The 22,508-nt window shown below is 49.5% G+C and overlaps 1 protein-coding gene across 2 annotated transcripts in view; it reads left to right on the top strand.

Moving 5' to 3' along the window:
- Positions 1-22,508, top strand: part of XRN1 (5'-3' exoribonuclease 1) — a 1,049,234-nt gene that overhangs the window by 130,149 nt on the left and 896,577 nt on the right. For both annotated transcript variants that reach the window (XM_078666417.1, XM_078666416.1), the window contains exon 11: positions 9,725-9,791. In XM_078666417.1, the coding sequence (XP_078522543.1) occupies positions 9,725-9,791 (67 nt within the window). The remainder of the gene's footprint in view (positions 1-9,724; positions 9,792-22,508) is intronic.

Below are 22,508 nucleotides of genomic sequence, written 5' to 3'. Positions count from 1 at the left end.
CAGATCATGGAGGAGCTGGGGCAGTTGGTGAAGGACCTGCCCCAGGATGCCAGACAGAAGGCCGAAAAACTGGTTGAAGAAGGGAAGAACGCGGCAAATTCTTGCCTTCCAGCAGGCTCATGAGGATGGGTGTCACTGAAAGAAGACACGCCAGGCTCAGGATTTCAGGTTTCAAACCAGAGGTGCAACACAGCATCCTAAACACACCGTTCAACGGCGATACGCTTTTCGGAACAACAGTTGATGAGAAGCTCAGTCAACTAAAAAAGGATAACGAAACAGCAAGGTCCATGGGAGCATTGCAGTTCAGAGGCAACAGAAGGGGCACCCCGTCACGGAGGCCTGGCGGGAGAGGTGGAAACCAGCCAGGTACATCACACCAGGCTTTCCAACAAACGCACCAGGCAGACTCGCAACCTCAGCAGGGTCAGCAGAAGCAGTCCTGGCAATACCAACAAAGAGGCCAGTCCTTTCGAGGGAGAGGAAATGGACGTGGACAGAATAGAAGAGGGGGACAGCCGCCCGCCTCTAAGTGACTTAAAAAAACTCTGTGTGCCCGCCCACAGAAAAGATCCCAGGGGGCAGCACGTACAGAGGGGTCAAGACAAGCTAGACATCTACGACCACATAACACCAGTGGGAGGAAGATTAAGATTTTACCTCCAAGAATGGAGAGAAATCACATCAGACAAATGGATCCTCAACATCATCCAATTCAGATACTGCATAGAGTTGGAGGGGAGGCCAACAAGCAGAAAACCAAAAAGAAAACCACTAGCAAGCAAACGGCTAGAGCGTCTTCAGGAAGAAGCAAAGGAACTCCTGCAGAAGCAGGCCATAGAACGGGTACCCTTCAGGGAAAGAAACAAGGGAATATACTCAACGTACTTCTTGGTACCAAAAGTAGACGAGACAATGAGACCCATTCTGGACCTAAGGTTCCTGAACAAATTCATAAGAACGCAAAAATTCAAAATGACCTCCCTGCAAGATGTGCTCCCGCAATTGCAGATCGGGGACTTCATGGTCTCGATAGACCTCAAGGACGCCTACCTGCACATCCCAATGAACAGAAAGCACAAGCATATGCTCAGGTTCACCATCGGTGAAAGCCACTACCAGTTCACGACACTAGCCTTCGGGCTAAAATCAGCACCAAGGGTCTTCACAAAGTGCCTCGCAGCAGTCGCAGCGCACCTACGAAGGCAGGGAATACACGTATACCCCTACCTGGACGACTGGCTGGTGAAAGCAAACTCATACCAGAAATACAAGCAGCACGCACATACAGTGACGAGCACACTCATAAGACTGGGGTTCTCCATCCATTAGAAGAAATCATCAATGGAGCCGGAACAAGTGAAGATCTTCCTGGGAGCACAGATCAACCCCTTACAGGGCAAGGTGTTCCCCAGCGAGAAGAGTGCGAGGGCGCTGGTGAAGGAAACTCTCCTCTACCGGAAGGGACAAGCTCGGACAGTGAGGACTGCGAGCAAGATCAAGGGGATGATGGCATCATGCATCCACCTGGTACCAAATGTACGTCTCCACATGAGACCCATTCAAGAATGGCTACAGGAGCAATGGTCACAAGCTACAGGCAGTTGGGAGGATCTAGTGGTTGTAACGCACGCAGTGCAGAAGGAGATGACATGGTGGACCATGGAGAACATAACAAGGGGAAAGCCTCTAACGCCCCCAACGCCAACAGTGACCATCACCACAGACGCATCCCTGAAGGGATGGGGCGCTCACATGGAGGAGCTCAAGGTGAGGGGACTGTGGACGCCAGCAGATGCGACAAAGCACATCAATTACCTAGAATTGAAGACAATCTTCCTTGCACTGAAAGCTTTCCAAACAAGACTGTACAAGCACAAGGTGTTGCTACAAACAGACAACACCACCGCGATGTTCTACATCAACAAGCAGGGTGGCACACAGTCAGCCCCGCTTTCAACGCTGGCGCAGGAGATATGGAGATGGGCCATCCCTCTCAAGATAGACCTGCTAGCCATACCCCTTCCAGGGAAGGACAACATACAGGCAGATTGGCTCAGCAGACAGACATCGGCATCCCACGAGTGGGAGCTCAATGCTCAAGAGACAAGGTGGCTGTTCGACAGATGGGGAACACCATCAGTGGACCTGTTTGCCACACGCCGGAATGCAAAATGCCAAAACTTCGCATCCAGACAGCCCGAGGAGGGGTCCCTGGGGAATGCCCTATGGATAGATTGGTCAAGGACATTTGCTTACGGCTTTCCCCCGATACCACTGATGCACAGAGTGCTGAGCAAGTGCAGAGCGAGCAACATGACCCTGATACTGGTCGCGCCACAGTGGGCCAGGCAGACATGGTACTCGCAGATCATGGAGATGACACAGTGTGCACCCCACAGATTCGGCAAGAGGAAAGACCTACTCTCCATGCAGAACGGAGAGGTGCTACACCCAGAGCCAGAGAGCCTGAGCCTAGTAGCGTGGCTCCTGAGGACATAGAGTTCGCACATTTGAGACTGCCAGAAAGCACCCTGAGGGTCCTTCGGGAGGCACGAAGGCCCAGCACTCGGAAGTGCTATGTTGCGAAATGGAAAAGATTCACAATGTGGTGCAGAAAGGAAGAACTTCACAATAAAATGAAGAAGGACTCCACAGTGCTAAAGTACCTGACGCACTTGCTGGAGAAGAACCTTAGCTCATCCTCGTTAAGAGTTCACTTGGCAGCGATAGTCACCTACACAAGGGGAGAAACGTGCAGGAGTTTCTTCACATCACAGGTGGTGAAGAGATTCCTGGAAGGAGCGAAAAGGATCGCACCACCCAAGCGGGTGCCGCCACCTGCATGGAACTTGAACATAGTCCTAACGGAACTCATGAAAGAGCCCTTTGAACCACTTCACAAGGCCTCCCTAAAGATGCTAACTATGAAAACAGCTTTCCTGGTGGGAATAACGTCCTTACGCAGAGTACGCGTGCTTCAGGCGCTGACGCTACAAGAACCCTACATACAAATACACAATGATAGGGTTGTGATGAGGACTGACCCACACTTCATGCTGAAGGTGGTGTCCAAATTCTACATGAACCAGTTGATACAGATACCGAGTTTTTTCCAAAAACCAACCACTAGCGCAGAGCGAGCCCTGCACACCCTGGACGCCAGAAGGGCAGTCATGCACTACATTGAGAGGACGAAGGAACACAGGAAAACAAAACAGTTCTTTGTGTCATTCGCCAACAGTTTCATGGGCAAGGCAGTAACCAAAGAGACTATTGCACGATGGATCGCACAAACAATTCAACTCTGCCACAAACGTGCAGGACAAGAACTAGCAGAGGGGACACGTGCCCACTCCACTATGAACAAGCATTTGCAATGCAATAGGTCTCGCATTATTAAAGTTAGAGCTATTGGCATTGTAAATGGCAATGCCTTTTATTTATGTTTTTGCTTTTCCCCCCCTCCAGACTTACACCAGGAGCTGTCTTGTCCCCAGATCTGCCGCAGCCACGGCAATGGCCGGGAAGCGGCTTTGCTCCCGAAGGGGTGGGGAGGAGGAAGCACTCACCGCACAGCTCCAGGAGGTCAAGGAGGGCGACGTTCAAAACGGAGGTCAAAAGGCAACGGGCAGTACCCGCTCAGGGTCCAGGCCGGGGAGGGCGAGGGTCAGCGCAAGCAGCAGCCAACGCACAAAGAGGGCGCTGGACCCTCGCAGGCACAAGTGTGCAATTTGTTCTAACATTTCTGACAGGTTCTGGGTGGGGCAGGAGCAGCAGAGAATGCAAGTGTGCGGTCGATATCTGGCAAGTGCCTTAAAAAAAAGGGGGGGGGGCATGCGGCTGGGGTTAGCGGTCGGATAGGAAGTCATGTAGCGTGGCGCCCGTGCATGTGAACGTTTATAAAGAAAACAAGTCGGGTGGGGGGCGGGCTCACCTCTTTACTCGTGTTCATTAGCTCTACTCACCTTTGGGTACTGGAGCTGCTGTTGGCCTCTTCGATGGGATGTTGCAGGCTGTCGGAGGGCGGACTCTCATTCTCACGTGCCGGTGGTAGGTCAGGGGTGGTGCTCTGGACGAGTGCTAGTTGAGGAGCAACAAGGACGGGAGGCACGGGGCCACCTCTACATCCTGCAGGAGGTTTAACGTTGGGTTTAACACGGAGCCTGGACCTACGGAACATCTCCACTCGCAAATAAGGGGCACGCGGCACATCCAGCAACTGTCGCACTCTCCTTTTTTAACAGGCTGCCTCCTGCCACCGGAATCAACAAACCATGTAGTGTCCATGACAGCCTGGGTCACATGGGCGAACTACGGCTCGCTTATAATGACGTCATTAGCCGGCGCACGCGTTTCACGTTCCAGAAGCCGAGTGGGGTGGGAGTGGTAAAGCAGTCTGGAAACCGATGACATTTCGAGTCACCGAGGAACGCTGATATTCCGAACTCAGCCACTACACTAAATATGTCTCGATGCGGACCAATGTTTCAAAAGAAACTGCTGTTGTTGGGGGCCGGTTCAGCTTCTCCGGGTGGCAAATGGAGTCCCATCGGCACTAAAGCTTAATTTTCACGGCTTGTAAGTATCACAAAGGCCACAGATTTGAATCTTACATCTCCATTCTATTTCCGGGGTCCCTAAATGAGTGCTGTTTAATAGTGACACTAGTTATTTACAGCGTCTAGAGCCAAGGCCAGAAAGCACTGTATAAAAGACAAAGGCAATTCACGAAACATAGGGTCCATACAAAGAGACGTGTTACACACAATTTACATATCCAGATACGAACACGCATTCAAGCTTTGGGTGGCAAAAAGCCGATTGTAATCTTTCGTTTTACCAGAAAGTGCATTGGCACCTGGACGCCTTTCTTTAACACAGGGTGCACTCTGGGAGAAGCAGTCCCTGTTCAGATAAACTGAACCAATTGTACTAACATCTATGAAAACGGCGATATGTACAAAGGAAAGCCTTTGATAGAGAGGTGGGGTTCTGGTAACCTCACAAAAACCAGAATATTAACTGCAACCCGCCACATTCACGCGGAGACATACATACATGCCGATAGCTCTCTCGCGCACATACAGGCCAGTTAAGGAAGCAGTCAGACATGCCTTGCACACATATGTAAAAATATAGAACTATCTACTCCACACACCTGTCACATTGTTATTAGCACACATACAGATGCATCGGAGCCATAGGTAGAGACCTAACTATAACCATACAGAGCGATCACACTTACTGATATAGACGTATGATATATGAGCACTCGCCAGCACACAGCGATGAAATACACACACTCCAACCTATCCCATTCACACACACATCTTACGCCATGCACACGGACTTTTCATTGCCTACTGATTCATACATGCATCGCACACATATATACCATGCACGTACAGAATTATCATGCACATAGACCGATCGCATGCAGACTCCCCACACGGCTGCAGGCAGACCACATACCTGCTCATGCACAGACACTGCAGACCGGCTATGCTTCACATGCTCCCAGTCCCTAGACACAGAGAGACTAGAGTAACACTTCGTATCCCCCGTGCCTGCTTTTTCACGCAGATTCCCGGGGCCTCTTACCTGCATCAGTGGCTCTGCGCGTTGTAACTCGGGTGCTGGGTCCGACCACCTCCGCTGGCTTCGGGCTGCACAATGTTTTTGCTCTCCCGGCCCTTTCGTGTTTTTGGGGGGTTTCTCGGCAGGACGCCTGCCTGTCTATCTTTATGCTGAGCTTTTAATGGGAGAGAATGGGAGGTGCCAGATCAGCCAGGGTGACATCACCCTTAGGCAATCAGAGGCAACGCTTATGATAAACAAGTTGCTAGGACTGAAAACGAAACCTTCCATGGGGCGGGACTTCCGTCTTCGGAAGCCCGCGCATGCGCCCACGGAGAGCAGCAGTGCTGGTGACGCGGGGCTCCCATGCCCGAGGGAGAGCCCCGCGGAGGCTGCAAGAGTTTATAATGGCGGTAAGTGGGGCTTGGGGGGGGGCGCCTGTATGTATGCGGCGGCGGCGCGGGGGGTGGGGGTTGTATGGCGGTGGCGGGGGTCTCTGTATGTGTGGGTGCGCTCCTGTGTGTGTGCGGCGGGGGGGGGTGCCGGTGAGTGGGGGGGAAGTAGGGAGGGGGGTGCGCGCGTGTGTGTGCCTTCCTGCCTGCGTGTGCATGTGTGTATGTGTGTGTTCAGGGAATCTGTGGCAGGGGACGTGCACGGCGCGGCGCGGGACGGAACGTGCGCGTTCGCGCACCCAAATCCTGGACAAAAGCTCGTAACACCCTCTTGTCCTTCCTTCCCCCGAGACAGGCAACTATACGTCTCCAGCTGGACACGCATCCTTCGGATGCAGTTTACCAGCGAGACCTAAAAAGGGTGTTACAATAGCCTTCCTAGCTAACACACCCATACAAGACATATGCCTTGCGGCAACATGGGCTTCGGTGCACACGTTCACGAAGCACTACTGTGTGGATATACAGATGAACAAGGAAGCACAAGTCGGACAAAAGGTGCTCCAGCACATATTCAATAACCAACGCTCATCTTCCACCCAGCCGCCACAGAGATGAGAAACCGCTACAAAATCTATGCACAGCATAGTGAATCCAGAAAGATTCACGCTGCAAAACGAATAGTTTTCTTACCTGTCGGTGTAGTTTTGCAGCTTGAAGATCTTTCTGGATTCACTAGCGAACCCACCCACCTCCGCCAGAAAGATGAGGCTGGAGAGGGAAGAGGTGGTTAAAAAAAAAAAAAAAAAAGGACTTTAAAAGTACAAAGCGGTAAAATAACACCTAAATAGAACATTGCCATTACTTCGGAAACGAAAGAAACACGGAAAAAAAGAACCCGAACATGGCGCCCCAGAGTGGGAGCTTCCGCAGGAAGCATGCCGACGTCACCGGAAATGCACCCAAGGAGGTGTGACGCCGACGCCCACCTGGGCTACAAAAAAAAAAATAAAAAAAAAATAAGACTACGAATCCGGACCCAACCACAAGACCGCGGAATAATGCACAGCATAGTGAATCCAGAAAGATCTTCAAGCTGCAAAACTACACCGACGGGTAAGAAAACTATTCGGTACTGTTGCGTCTTCCACCATCGCCAATTATTTAAACCAAAACTCAAGGGGGCCAGCCAGATGAGGGACCAATGGTGCACCACTCTCGGAGGGTGGGACCGCCGCCAGCAAAACAGCCCCAGGCAGGGAGAGCGCCCGAGGCACCAAGCCAGGGGGGCACCTTTGTCGACAAGCGCTCCCAGCACTTCCTCTCCAACTCCTAACACTGGCTAGCTAGATCAGCTACATAAATATCCAGGGGTCATCCACTAGCCGGCGAGGCCATGCAGGTTTCAAAAGCAGTCACTCTTCGAAGCACCGGGCAGCACTGTGGACCTTAGAAGGATCGGCCCCTAGCAGCACACTCCTCCCAGGGCGTCTTTGTCCTCCCCACCGCTTCCGGGACTCACACGATACCCTTTCCCCGAGTGCAGGCCACCACCGAGGCTTCAAGCCGCATCACGGCTCCACCACCGCATTGGCCCCCTCATCCTTCCGCCTCAGGCCGGGCGGCGGCAGCAAGCCCCAGCGCCCATTCTCCGCAGCCCCTCGGATGCTGGGACCGGGCCTCCGCAGTAGCCGCACGTCGCGTAATGTCGCCCGGACACTCGGACCACTGTGGGCCGGGGATTCGCGGCCTAGACGTGACTGAGCTGTCCGTGTCATTCCGCCGCAGCCAAACATTACACCGCGGGTCCGGCACTCTCCAGGGACTCCAAGCCGTCTCCAGCAGATCCGCTGCAATTTTCTTTAGAATTTCACCTCAGCTGCAGGATAATTAGACAGATATTTATGAGAAGTCAGCGGAGCTCCGGGACTAAGCGGCCATCGCGCTCCCGAGCAAGCTCCGCCCCCGCCAACTTTGATTCCTGTTCCACTTTTTAACGCATTCATGAGGTATGTTTATATAGAAGTAGATAGGATCCCTGCCTTTATAAAAAGGTGTACTCTACTGCTCATGTAACCAACTCTCATTTTATGCCCATATGCAATCATTTTACTAGTTTAATAGCATTTCTGCCTTACACATGTTGCCATTTGGATGACTGGACCATATCTGAGTTACCACCTTTCTGTTGTTGGTGTTCTTGCGCAACACACCCTACTGCGTCTTAGTTGGTGGTGTATAGCTGCCTATATGTTTTAGTCCTAACTATTCATAAATTACATTCCTCTCTCACAAATCCTTCTCCTTCACACTGTTATTTGCTGCACTCCGAGACAAGATATGAGCTACTCTTTGGCCACTCAAGCACAATAGCAAAACTGTTCTAGGCTCCCAACAAATACACCACCATGTCATCCACACATTCCCGTTCGATATAACTTGCTAACCATCTGAAAATGTGCTTCAACCTCCCACATAAGGACATGAAATGCTGTATAAATGTTACAGTGAAGTACATGTCCTTCTATTATCTTGAGTTCAGTAAAGGTCCCAAAAAAAGGAGCAGACACCTGGGTCTCTCATAAAGTTCATGTGGGCTTTTGTAAAAAGTCTGGGATTTTCACAAAATGACGATTTTGCTTTTTTCTAGTCAATCACAAAATTCTGCAGGGTCCATGCAGTCATGAGCTGTTTCTTTCCGCTAGGAATATTAAGAGCTCTCCTTTCTAAAGCGAGTGAAGCAATCTGTGACTAAGATGAAAGTGAAAAGATGTACTAAAAAAGACTAAGCAATTTAATCCTCCTCTGTATATTTAAGATTTCTGTTTATAAAGCATCAGGTGCAGGCAAATCCATATTGTAAGCATTCCATAGTTAGGTGGATTGTTTTTACTTTGTTATGCTTTATGAAAGCGACTAAAACTTCTACAAGATGATAGTACAAGCATTGGTCCGCCAATGGCTAAAACAATATTTTTAGGGTCTCATAAAGCATGCATTGCCATAGTAGTTACAGTACGGAAGAGGGCTGCTTTGTATGTGGACGTGCTGATTGTGAAAGAGCAGATTGTAGTCACCCACAGCGAAGACAGCCAGTGGATGAAGTTGACTGACCCCATTACTTCATGCTTTATGTTATAGTAACTGAAGAAAAGTGTGATACAATGATAGACCAATGGATAAACAAGCCGGCTGAAAGTCTAAAGGCCTTGGCTATTGCCGAATCTACAGATCTCGAGGTTGTAAAGACCTCTCTCTAATAGATCTCTTGTATAGGCATTTTGGTACTATATTAATGGTAGGTGCTGTAGGAATGCTAATGCATATTTTGCCCTTTACAGCTTTGTCCTGTTTTGAGTGAGCATCATTCTGTCAGAGTACTGGGATATATCTCTACTCTGCTTAAATAGAAAAGTGAGGGCTAATGTGGTTCTGCAACTCTCACTTTCAACCACAGTGGAGCAGTATTCCTGTTTTCATGATTGGGTCTATGAGTGTATCTTTTTTTTTTTAAGTGAAATATAGTTTTGTCTTAAAATATTTATGAAAAGGGCCTTCGATTCATGTGAACCACATGCATTTTGGCAATTAGAATTATTATGAAGACAGTCCCAAACGTACTTTTTGTGATGGTAATTATTTGTATTTTGTTGTCCTAACATCGCTTTGAATGTAATTTTATGCTGTGCTGCAGAATGCAGTTTGATTCTTTTTTATGACTGGCATAAATATTTTATTTTATTTTTTAATAGGCAAGAGAAGACACACTTTGTTTAGCTGCTTTAGACGCAAGTGAAGACAAAGCAGCTACTTCGAAAGGTAAGCATTGCAAGCTTCTAACTTTGATTTCCTTGACTGCAGAACGATCATGCCTTTTTTTGATTTACTGGTTAACTACTCCGAATTAAACATCAGTACAAAAATGATACTTTCTACAAATACTGAAAGAGAACACCGACACTTTAAAAAATATATATATTTTACTACAGCAATAAGTAAAGAGGAAGATAATATAACAAAAAGGCACTGTTTTAAAAGACCCCAGTATAGCTTCTAGTAATCACCAACAGTCTGAGTCCATTAGTAGTTGCAGATCCAGAGGCATATGAGGAGCGAGACATGAAATGGAGACAAAAGCCTCAAGGCTCAAAGTGATCCTTCTCACAAAACATAATATCCAGTATCCATACCTGTTTATGATGAAGGTCCTTTTGTCATTTTGTCTGGGAGACAAAGAAGCAGATTAAGGCCAGAAGTAGTCCTGCATCACTCATTAATGCTACAAACCTACAACCATTTCGTGGACCCACCAGAAACCTCGATCTGTTACAGCTTCAGTCAGTATGTGAGGTTTGCCATCATGGACTTCTCTCAACTTTGCTGGATACCATGCCAACATATCAAATCAATGTTTCCCACAGCCCTGACAAACTAGCCTGCCTCTTCAACTTAATGCTTCTGTTCAAGCCTGAAAAAGGTAGATTTCTATCTCCTTCCAAAGAAATGGAATTCCTCCTAACTGTATCCTTTATCACCCAGTGCTTTTAGCTGGGGGACTACAACTTCACCAGATGTGTTCCTTCCCATTTTTGGACCATTGGTTCAAGCCTCACCATTTCCACAACACCAACTTTGGCAGGTGGTTCCTTGCTCCTCAAATGCTTGAAAATTTTGCACAACCTCTTTTGAATCTTCCTCTGTATGGATTGCTGGGATACTGGAAATGAAGAAGTTTGAGGCTCTGGAAGGCTACTCCCTTTTTTCAACCTTAACCTCCAAGTGCACTAAAAAGCTGCCAGCCCAGTCTTCTCTTGCAGATGTTTGCAGTGTTTGTGAGATCAAACAGTCGTGTATAACATCTCCGATCTGCTAAAAACATCACCAAGTTGGTGATAACATTTGTCTCCAGCACAATCGTAAATCCGCCATCTTGTCTCCCCAAGCTCATTTTCATTTCCCCATAACACACAGTGGATTTTGAGTCTGATCAGTCTAATTAAAAGGGACTCCCTCTCGCATCCTTTATCACTTCTCTGAAAGGCAGGTTTTGGAGAATAAAACCACTCTTGTCTGTCAAGAATTGTTCTTCTAGTCCTTCAGATTTACACTTAAATATGTCAAGTAGGACACAGTTTCCAGGCGCAATGTTCCAGTAACCTTTCAGCCATGCATGAGGTATTTAAGCAAGAGTTCTCTGGGCGGCACCCTGTGGCCTCCACTGTTTCTCAGCCATACTAATTAGACCTGTCACACGACAAGAGAGTCCTGGAAAATATTCATGGACCTACTCCTCAAATGTATGTGCATCCCATTGCCTCTCTTCTCCAATGTTCACATCTCTGAACTGCTGGATCATTAGAGTAAGAGTAGCACAAGGGGAAAACACCCAGTGTCGGATATTTTGTATGTCAAGACATGATCAATTCCCAGTTGCCATTCTATTTCAGAGGTGTTCACCTGCTAAAAGAACCACAGTTTGTGCTGTCTTAATCCTACAAAAAATAATTTGTAACTAGTCACTGCATCATGAATCAGAGCCTCTCAACGCCTGCATATTAAAGGTGGCAGTCATCTGCATCTTCACCTTTTTAGCTTCTGTTGGGACAGGACTGCTCCCTGCTTGGTGAATGGGTGTGTACCCATGCCCTCAGTGCCAGACTGCGTGTGAAACTGTTATCCTGACTTTTTGTTTTTGACTCTAGCATTACACTTATTGGGTGTGTGCACAGAAGCTTATGCCTGTCCCTTAATGCATTGTCTAGAACCTGCTATGTGAACTAGAGGGGCACTTAAACCAACCTCTTCTCTGTGTCGAGGAAAGAGTGTTCTACAGGCCTCTCATGTAAAGTTTTGCTGTTATGTGAACCAGAGATCCTTGTGATAACATTGCCTGTGCTTGTTGAGTGCGGTTTCTGTAGCATTTATGTAGCACATGTATGGCAGTAGGACTCTGTGGGTGTTGAAAGTCTGAATACTGATACTTGGGACTTCCTTTTTTGGTGGCCCTTGGTTTAGTATGTGTAGGTAAGTGCCCTTTTTGTATGGGTCCTCCCCCAACACACGTTTTGCTGCATTGCTGATGGCTATGACTGGAACCTGTTTCCCAGGAACCAGTGCTCCCTCCTTAAAACGGATATGTGTAAATTGGTAACCCCAAATTAATTCAACTTTAACCCCCTTATAAGCCCCTAGTATATGGTACCAGAGGTACTCAGGGCATGGGTGTTAAAGATGTCACCAGAGGGGTGTGGCATAGGTGGGAATGGAGTAGGAAATGTTTTGTCTGCTCTCCGATTCCTCCGGGCCCATCCAGCGCCATCGACTGCACCGGGGCAACTGAGGGGATGATCTACCGTCGTTGCACAGTGGCTGCTCCTCTGCCCTCCCTTCTGCATTGACATCGGCCTTTGCATAGCAAGGGCTCACCGCGGCTGCTAGGTGCCCCCGCCGACATCTTGCCTGGCAGCCCTCACATTGTCTGGCCCTGCTGCAGCCGCGACGGCCTTGCCTAGCTGTCTACCCCTGAACTGTGCCGGACGGGGAGGATTGCTTCTTTGCCATCTGAGGTGGGGGCCTCCCCTCTGTTGATCGTCGCGGAGCTCGCAGAGTCTGCTGGAGGAGCCACCCAGCAGCTTGATGCTCCAAAGTTGTGTGGTTCCTCTCCCCTTGGGAGACCGCGGCCCATCGGCCCCTCGGATACCCAGAGGTGACGAAGACAACTGCTTCATATGGGGGGAGGCCCAGACACCGAACCCCCCCACCCTCCGTGGCCTCCGTGGCACAGGTACACCTGGCCTTACCTACTAATTTCTGGCATGCGATATGGCCTGCCTGCGCCCTTGCCCCGGTAGAGGAATCGGAGACAAGGCGCAATTGGGGGGTTGATTGAATCGTGTGCTGTGCCTGAGGCTCCTAGGACTCTACTTTCCTTACTGGCGGGGACCAGTCCTAATTGCGATGGCTGATGGTGGGACCAGGGCCCCTGGGACTGCTTACACAACCTCAGCCTGGAGCTTGGACATATCATTACAGGGGGGTGCCTGTGTTGTAGCCTGTCGCGTGGGAACATTTCACTGACAGGCCCCCTCTCTTACAGCTTTAATTGTGGGATGATATCCGGCTTGCCTTCGGCCTGGTGTTCGCCTCCCTGCCTCCTGACGAGCGACCTGAGGCCAAAAGAGTTGCCCGAGCCATTCGAGGTGCGGGAGGCCCCTGGAGCTGTGCCTCCCTCGTTGCCTAATGCCTACTATGATGCAGACCTACAGGCGGTTGCTTGCCGACCTCCCTGGTAGCGAGTGGGCCTGAGCTTTCCTGGGGCAGCTTTTGCGGTGGAGGCTTGGGCGATTGGTGGTACCCCCCTAGACCCCATAGGTACTTCCTGAACTTTCATTGTCTGGGCTCTTGGGAGCATAGTTGGCTGTCTCCACGGAGGCCACATATACGTGATCTTACTGCTGCATAGGACCCTCTCTCTGGCATATGGGGCGAGGTACCCATACTCCTGTGACGCACCTGCTTTGAGGAAAGGTAGATGCCCGAACCATCCTCTCTCTGCTTCAGTAGTCCATGCACTGCCGGGTGGGCCATCGACAAAGGCTTCTCTTACGCTCTGTCCTTATAGGCCTGTGCCTAGACTCCTTAACCCAGTGAGTGGACGGTACCTGCTGATGGCTGCCCCTTCTCTTCCTGGTGGTGGAGTGGGGAGGTGGCGAGGCGTACTGGTTACCCCAGTATTGGAACTTTCATAGATTCCCATGCTTTGTATCATTCCCCGTCGTCGGAATGGGAGCCTCGGTAAATAAAAAATATCAGTACCATAGGTACAAAAGAGAAAATTTGGCCTAGGCCTCATCTCATTTTGTAGCCTATTACCCTCTTTGTGTAAAAGAGCCCAAACGTTTGCAAGAACCAATCAGAACAGCCTCACCCCATAGAACCTTCCTGAGAGAGCCTCAGAGCCTCAGATTTTCTACCGCACGTTGTGTAAGGGAGTCTCCACTGAGCTCTGCTCAGGTTTTCTTGTTATTCAACTTTATTCTTCGACTTTTTTCTTCAAAATCTACAATGTCTGACAAGGAGAAGAAGGCTTTATTCAGAGCCTGTGCTACCTGTGCTAAAAAGAGGCTTTTTGTGGAAGACAAGCATGAGGACTGCATTTATTGCTTGTATCCTGACCACAAGGCCACAGATTGCAAAATCTGTAGAATCTTTTCAACAAAGACTTTGAGAGACAGGGAGGGCAGATTGCTGACCTGGCTAGAGAAGATGAAGGCACGGAAGGAAGTACTGTCTTCAGATGAGGAGGATTCTACATCGGTGACTTCCTCCAGAAGATCTAAAAAGAGGGGTAGGTCTCCTCCCTCTACTTCATCTGAGCCCCCTGTCAAGGCCCATCAAAAGATCTCTGATAGGTCTGGTAGGGTTAGTCCCATTAAATCTCCTCACCGAGGTGAAAAGGAAAGGCTGGGACAGGCTGCTGAGAAGGACACAGCAAAGAAGGTGAGAAAGGAGGTTTCTGTTCCTTCACAACCTTCCCAGAAAGAGAAGGATGGTAAGAAACTCTCTGCAGTCACTCCAGAGACAAAACAGGACAAAAAACAGCGTCCGTCGACGACGAAATCTGCAGGTACGTCGACGACTGTTTCTCAAAAGGGTTTGAGTGTGCCAATTGCTCCGTCGACGGGACCGTCGACGGCTGCTGTGACGACGACGACACTGTTAATGGCTGCGTCGACATTTAAAGCGCCTTCCTGTTCGTCGACGATGACTACCTTCTCAACGTCGACGATCATGTCAACGAAGATACTGTCGACGGTCGCTTCGACGACTAGAACTACGTCGACGACGGTGGCTGTGATGTTGCTGACGACGATGAAAATAGTGTCGACTAAGACCTTTACAGCGTCGACGAATCCTTCGACGACGACTCCGTCGACGACTCAAAAAATTCAGATTTCCACACTGAAGAGGCAGATAACACCGGAGATGACTTCTCCAAGGCGAGTTTCATCTTTGCCACCTAGTATGCTGCTAGATGATGAATCTGATGAAGAGGGAGGACGATATCCAGTATGGGGATGCCTATAGTCCCTCGGATTTGAATGTAAAATGTCATGAAACTGATACTGAGGAGTACTACGAACAACAGTATGTTCAGCAGGAACAACCTCCTCGAAGTTTGGGTCAGGACATGGTGGCCGTGCCAGCCTCGCTGGTTTCCGATTTGCAATTGATGTTGCAAGACTATAGAAATAGATTTCTGACTCAACCAGCAGTTCAATCGGAACGCCCTCCTTCTCCACCTGTACCCCCGACATCTGCAATCATCGTGACAACGTTGGTCCCACGTGCTGTGGAACCTGAAGCCAGAGAGGAATCCAGAGAGGTGGAGCCTGATGTGTCTTCCGATGAGGACGTCCAGGAGGATCCTATAAATGACCCTGACGTGGATTATGAGGATAGTGGCCTTCACGATCCAGATGCCGCAGGACAAGACACTGCTACTTCTCCACCAGCTGACATTGGGGGTTTCTATAACCTCATGGAAAGGGCATCAAAAAGATTTGGTGTGCCAATTACAACAGTGCAGTCAGACTGTTTCCTTTATGACTTTAAAGAGCCATTAAAAAAGTCAGTCCGATCGATTCCTATAATTGAACATGTATGGACGGAAGGAATCAAGGTTATGCAGAATCCGGCCACTGTCATTCCTGTTCTTCCCCGGCTGGAGAAGAAATATAAGGCCCCTGACGGCAGTCCAGCGTCCCTCCTTGGAAAACCTAAGCCGGATTCTGTAATATCTCAAGCGGTACAGAGCAAATCCAAGAATCCTTCCACGCCTCTTACTACACCCCCGGACAAGGAGGGAAGGCGCTTGGACAATGTGGGCAAGAGATTTTCCTCTATGGCCAGTCTCCTCGTTCGAACGGCTAATGCTCTGGCCATCTTAGGCAGGTACGATCGCCAGATGTGGTGTGATTTAGCCCCGTTTCTAGAAAAGCTGCCAGAATCCTCAAAGGAGGAAGCCAAAAAGGTTCTCCTGGAGGGAGAAAGATCATCCTCAGAGGTCATAGATTGTGCTATGGACATAGCTTCTACGGCTTTTCGTGCTCTGGCTGGGTCAGCGGTCTTACGTCGACAGGGCTGGTTGCGGGCGACCTGGTTTCGCCAAGAGGTCCAAAACAAGATCCTAAACCTTCCATTTGATGGAGAAATGCTTTTTGGGAAGCATGTCGATGATGCCCTGCAAAGTATTAAAAAGGACACAGACACAGCGAAGTCCTTGGGGTCTTTAAATTACCGTAAGGTCCCAATCCTCACAGTCATACAAACCGCAGTATTCTAACCAACGCCAGGGCCAGTCGGTTTCTTTCTCTCGTCAAGCTCAGAGAGGACGTCAAAATCGTCAAGGACGTGACAATTCCAAGAGGCAATAGCGGCCTCTTGGCTCTTACTACTGTTCCTTCCTCCCCGAGGACATCAGTGGGGGGCAGGATATCTCTTTGTCTAGAGAGCTGGAGAAGCATAACATCAGACCAGTGGGTCCTGATTATTGTTCAGAGTGGCCATACGTTGGAATTTCAAGATCTTCCTCCAACAAGAGCTCCAGGCGCCAGTCGATCTCAACATCTGTCACTGCTACGTCTCGAAGCCCACCAACTTCTCATCAAGGGGGCAATAGAACCGGTACCTCTCTCGCAGAGAGGAAAGGGTTTTTGTTTCAGGTACTTCCTGGTTCGCAAGACTGCAGAGACTTGGCGCCCCATTTTAGATCTACGGGAGCTCAACACCTATCTCATCAAACTGTCCTTCCGGATGGTCACTCTTCAGGATATTCTCCGTCTTCTAAACCCAGGAGATTTCATGGCGACCCTGGATTTAGAGGATGCGTACTTCCACGTACCGATCCACCCAGCTCACAGGCAATATTTGCGCTTCACAGTAGGCAAGAGCCATTTCCAATTCAAGGTGCTTCCATTTGGGCTTCGATCAGCACCGAGAATATTTACAAAGGTATTGGCCCCGGTGGCAGCTTTCCTCAGGAAGCAATCTCTGGAAGTTTTCCCGTATCTGGACGACTGGCTAGTCAAAGCTCCTTCTTTCCAGGGAACTTCCAAGGCCATTTCAACTTGCCTTCAATTGTTCGATCACCTGGGTCTTCAACTGAACAGGAGCAAGTCAGTTCTGCAACCGTCCAGGTCAACAAAGTTCCTAGGGGCCATTTTGGACTCTGAACAGTGCAAGGCATATCCTTCGGACGAGCGTCAGAACAAGTTAATGCTCTCGGCTCGCCGGGTGCTAAAGAGGAGATCACTGTCAGTACGGCTCTACAAGTCTCTGCTCGGATCGATTTCATCTTGTATACCATTGATTCCCCATTGCAGGCTGCGAATGCGTCCTCTGCAAGAGCAACCCGACAAGCAATGGCGCCAAGCAGAAGGCTCGTTCAACGACAACATTTTGGTGACACCAGAAATGAAAGAAGCATGCGAATGGTGGATAGTGAGAAGCAACATTGCAGAGGGTCTGACTTTCAGGCTTCCTCCGTCTCCTATGGTCCTAACCACAGATGCCTCGTTAGAAGGCTGTGGAGCGGTGCTCCAGGAGCTGCAAGTCAGTGGGCATTGGGATCCACAGCAACGCCAATACCACATCAATCTGCTGGAGCTGACTGCCATCCGACTAGCTTTGCACGCTTTTCTTCCGAGGATTCAAAATCATCTAGTGCTGGTCCGGACGGACAATACAACGGCCATGCACAATATCAACAAGCAGGGGGAGGGACGAGGTCCCTAACTCTTTCAAAAGAAGCTCAACGAATTTGGGACTGGGCAATTCTTAACAAGGTTCACTCTAAGAGCAGAACACCTGGCAGGTTCGCTCAATGTCACAGCGGATGCACTAAGCCGACAGAAAGCAGCCAATCACGAATGGGAATTAGATCAGTCCATTCTGGAGGAGGTGTTTTCGGTCTGGGGAACCCCGACCATCGACCTCTTTGCGTCTCAGGAGAACACCAAATGCCGGTTCTATGCAAGCAAGGATCACCGTCCGGGATCCTTGGGGAACGCACTTTCGATTGCCTGGTACGGCGCATTCTTTTACGCTTTTCCGCCAATACCCCTAATACCGAGGTTACTCAAAGATCAAAGCGGAACCGTGCAAAATGATTCTGATTGCACCGGCGTGGCCCCGGCAGTTCTGGTACACGGAACTCCTCCTGCTCTCACAGGATCATCCCATTCGCCTGCGACTAGTACCATCGAAGTCTCAGGGTCAGGTGCTGCATCCGGATCCGACTTCGCTTCACTTGACAGCGTGGCTCCTGAATACAGGGAATTCCAACATCTGAATCTCTCCAAGGAGTGTAGGGAGGTTTTGTCTCAGGCTTGAGCACCAAGCACTAACAAGGCGTATAAAGCAAAATGGAAGAGATTCTGCCTATGGTGTCAGAGACAACATCTCCACCCTTACAGGTCAGCCCCACATCAAATTTGACCTTATATCCTATCACTGGCTCAATCTGGATTGGCTCATTTTTCGGTGAAGGTTCATCTAGCAGCCATCTCAAGATTCCAGTGGACATCTTCAGGGCCTTCTCTTTGGTCTGCTAGAATTGTCAAGCAGTTCTTAAAGGGCCTATTTAGGATGTATCCTCCAGTCCGCCCTCCGCCGCCAATTTGGCACCTTAAGCTGGTGTTGGCTCTGCTAATAAAAGCTCCGTATGAACCCATTCACAGAGCGGACCTTAAATTCCGGTCTTGGAAGCCGGCCCTCCTTCTAGCACTGACATCTGCTCGGAGAGTTAGTGAACTTCAGGCGCTGTCAATAGTGGAACCTTTCCTTCAATTCAAGAAAGATGTCCTCATCCTCCGGACAAATTCTAAATTCATCCCTAAGGTTCCCTCTGAATTCCATCTGAATGAACCTTTGATTTTGAAATCATTCTTCCCAAGGCCTACTACTCCGGCAGAGAGATCATTACATTAGTTGGATGTTCGGAGGTGTTTGAAATTTTATTTGGACCGCACGAAATCCTTTCGAAAATCCTCACAACTGTTCGTGTCTTACAGTGCACCGCGGAAGGGTTTTCCTATAACCAAAGCCAGCATTTCCAGCTGGATCTCCAGCGCTATTCAGTTCTGCCATCAAGGAGCAGGCAAGCCCCTTGAAAGAAAAGCCTGTGCACATTCCACAAGATCAATGGCATCTTCGGTGGCTCTTTTTTCTGGAGTCCCTATCAAGGACATCTGCAGGGCAGCAACGTGGAGCAGTACACATACCTTCACGAAACATTACTGCCTGGAGTCTACAGGACAGGATGACGCTGCTGTTGGACAAGCAGTCCTCAGGAATCTTTTTCAATGAGGTGAGCTTTCCCTACAATCCCGCCTTCCTATGTTGCACATTTTGTATCAGTGATGTTTCTTTTTCTATGATAACATTTTTTCATTGTTACTTTGAGCATTGCCATGGTGTCATGCAATAATATTTATGTAACAAAATGTGCTTTGGTGACTTACTGCTAGCTATTCTGATACAAAGCATGGGAATCTATGAAAGTTCCAATACTGGGGTAAGAAAACAAGTTACTTACCTGTAACTTTGGTTCCCCAGTATTGGTAACTTTCATAGATTCCCATGCGCCCACCCTCCTCCCCTGGGAAAGCTCTGCCTTTTTACTGAGATAGGGGCTGTTTGCACAATGGCTACGAAAATCGGAGGCTCTGAGGCTCTCTCAGGAAGGTTCTATGGGGTGAGGCTGTTCTGATTGGCTCTGGCAAAAGTTTGGGCTCTTTTACACAAAGAGGGTAATAGGCTACAAAATGAGATGAGGCCTAGGCCAATTTCTCTCTTTTGTACCTATGGTACTGATATTTTTTATTTACCGAGGTTCCCATTCCGACGACGGGGAATGATCCAAAGCATGGGAATCTATGAAAGTTACCAATACTGGGGAACCAACGTTACAGGTAAGTGTTTTCTTCTCTGTTGCACAAGGGGTCCAAAACAGTGCTCCCTCTGTCTCTTCAGCCTTGCGCCCTGCATGATATTTCTCCACCATCTTAACTGGATAGAGCCCCCCTAAGGCCTTACTTATCCATCTGTTATCTTGTACCCGGTCTCCCACTACACTGCTTTAGTTGATACTCGCGTAACCTATGGCAGAACAGAAAAGTAAACACCTGATAACCCTGCTTACCTCGAACGGGACCTGGCACACCTCGCAGACATACCACAATCCAAAACCATAAAGGAAAATCCAGTAATGACTCTGGACCAAGGCATCATCAGCAGATTCTGAGGCCCCGCCTCCCCCTTCGACACCAGAGACGGAGCCTATATCATCTGCCACTATTCTGCAGGGATACATGGACCGCTTCCTGCAGGAAATTTGCTCCGACATTGTCTCACTCAAGGACTAATTTAAATCCTGCCTACGTGACGTCCGGAAAGATGTCTCTGAAATAGAAGATTTAGAGAACCGAAGCCGCCATAACAATATCGGCATCCGGGGGGTGCCTAGGGGCTTAGAGCTCAGCTATATCATGTCCTTTACGGCGGACCTTCTCCAGGCAATTGGAGGAGATGCTGATGCTTCCCCGATGGTGCTTGACGGGACACACCGGGTGGCCTCAGCAAATATATTGTTGTTTTATTTTGATTGCTGGACCGGTTTCCCAGAAAGCCTGATGGGCAATGCATAAGGACTTGAAACTAATTCTGTCCTTAACGGGAAGCCAGTGCAATTTTTCCACCCCGGGCTTAGGAGACGTCCTGCGAGGAATTTGCAGTAGCGTGCGAGCGGCGCAATTTTGGATTATCTGCAGCTTCCGCAAAGTACAGTCAGGAGCTCCTACATAAAGGGCATTACCGAAATCCAAACATGATTGGATCAGGCCCTGTATCACCATTTGTCTGGCTTTAAAAGGTAGTAGGGGAAGAATTCTCCTGAGGATTCTGAGTAAGCCGAAACAGGTAGCGGCTAGCACAGTTGTCTGATAGTCACTCTCCAGTGGGAGGGGGGCAGGAGCCTATCTCTGATTGGGTAGGGCCCCCATTCTCAGAATGGCGAGAGACAGGAGTTGTTCTTTACCTCGCCTCCCCCACCTGAGGGTTGGGGTTGGCAGAGGCTGGCACACCCCCTTTCCTCACTTTGTTTTTCACGCCTGTCCTGTCGCCAGAGTGGGGGTCAGAACCGGTGGAGGCCAGTTTCTGAGTACAGAAAGTGGCCTGGAGAAGCTCACAAAGGCGGCATGCCTTTGAAGCTTCCCCTGCCCATCCTAGGGAAGGAGGCCTTGCACCTCACCCCAGGATGTAATGCCAGAAACCGGTCCTCGGAAGCTTGTTTCCGGTCCAGGGAAGGCATGGCTTGGCAGTTCGGGCTGGACTGTTCCCATGAGGCACAGGGTCAGACTGATTTGCATATAGCCATGTCTGAACTGGGGTGGCAGAGTGGGCTAAAGAACGGTGATGGATTAAACCCAGATCTTTTGACACGGTGTGAGTGTTTGATTGGTTCAGATGCTCCGTCCATCACCACCCCCCTTTTGTACCCCTCACCCCAGGATGTGCATTGTTGCAGGCCCACAAGAGCGGATGGCTCTCTACCCAGGGGTCCAGCAACATGTCTGCTGGGTGGCAGCCTAGGCAGCCTCTCAGTCAGGACGCTGGTTGTGGGTTAGTTTCAGGGAGCATCTCTAAGTTGCCCTCTGTAGTGCACTTTACATTAAATCCCACACTGGCATCCGTGTGGATTTAATGTGCTGAGAAGTTTGATACCAAACTTCCCAGTCTTCAGTGTAGCCATCATGGTGCTGTGGAGTTCGTGATGATGAACTCTCAGCACCATATACTCTTATGGCAGCACTGCACTTACAGTGCCCAGGAATGGACCTCATGCCCTTGTACCCACACCACTGGCATAGGGCACCCAGCTAGTGGGGTGACTGAGGTATGCCAGGGCAGTGTGTTGTGGGCATGGCACACAGGGATGTGTGCCATGTCGACTCTGTGGTTTGTTCTGCACCAAGACACTCAGCCTGCAAAGGGCTGTGTGGGTGTCAGGGTACAGGGCCTCTAAGGGTGGCACAATAAGTGCTGCAGCCCTTAAGGGTCTTCTCTGGTCACAGTGGGGTCCTAGGTACCATTTTCCAGGGGCTGACCTGTGGCCAGGGATGCCAATTGGGTTCGTTTTTGGGGAAAGAACACAGGCCCTGGGGACCTGATTGGCCGGAACCCAGGGCACACCAAGGAAAAGTGAAGCAGGTATCAGGCAAAAAGTGGGGGGGATACTGTGAGAAAGTGCCATCTTTCTTGCATAGGTATGCCCCCACTTTTAGCTGAATTGCTGATGTGCTTTGACTGAGTAGGCCCTGGGCTCCTGTCATCCAGGTGCCCAGGGCCTGTGTTCCTTCCCTAAAACTGTGTGAAACTAAAACCCAATTGGCATCTCTGCCATCTGTCAGCCCCTAGTAAATGGTACACTAATTACCCAGGGCCTGGTGACCAGAGAAGACCCCTAAGGACTGCAGC

This window comes from Lissotriton helveticus, chromosome 11 (assembly GCF_964261635.1).
Source record: "Lissotriton helveticus chromosome 11, aLisHel1.1, whole genome shotgun sequence".
Taxonomy (NCBI): Eukaryota; Metazoa; Chordata; class Amphibia; order Caudata; family Salamandridae; genus Lissotriton; species Lissotriton helveticus.
The sequence above is the reverse complement of the archived record's forward strand: the minus strand, read 5'-3'. Positions and strand labels throughout refer to the sequence as shown.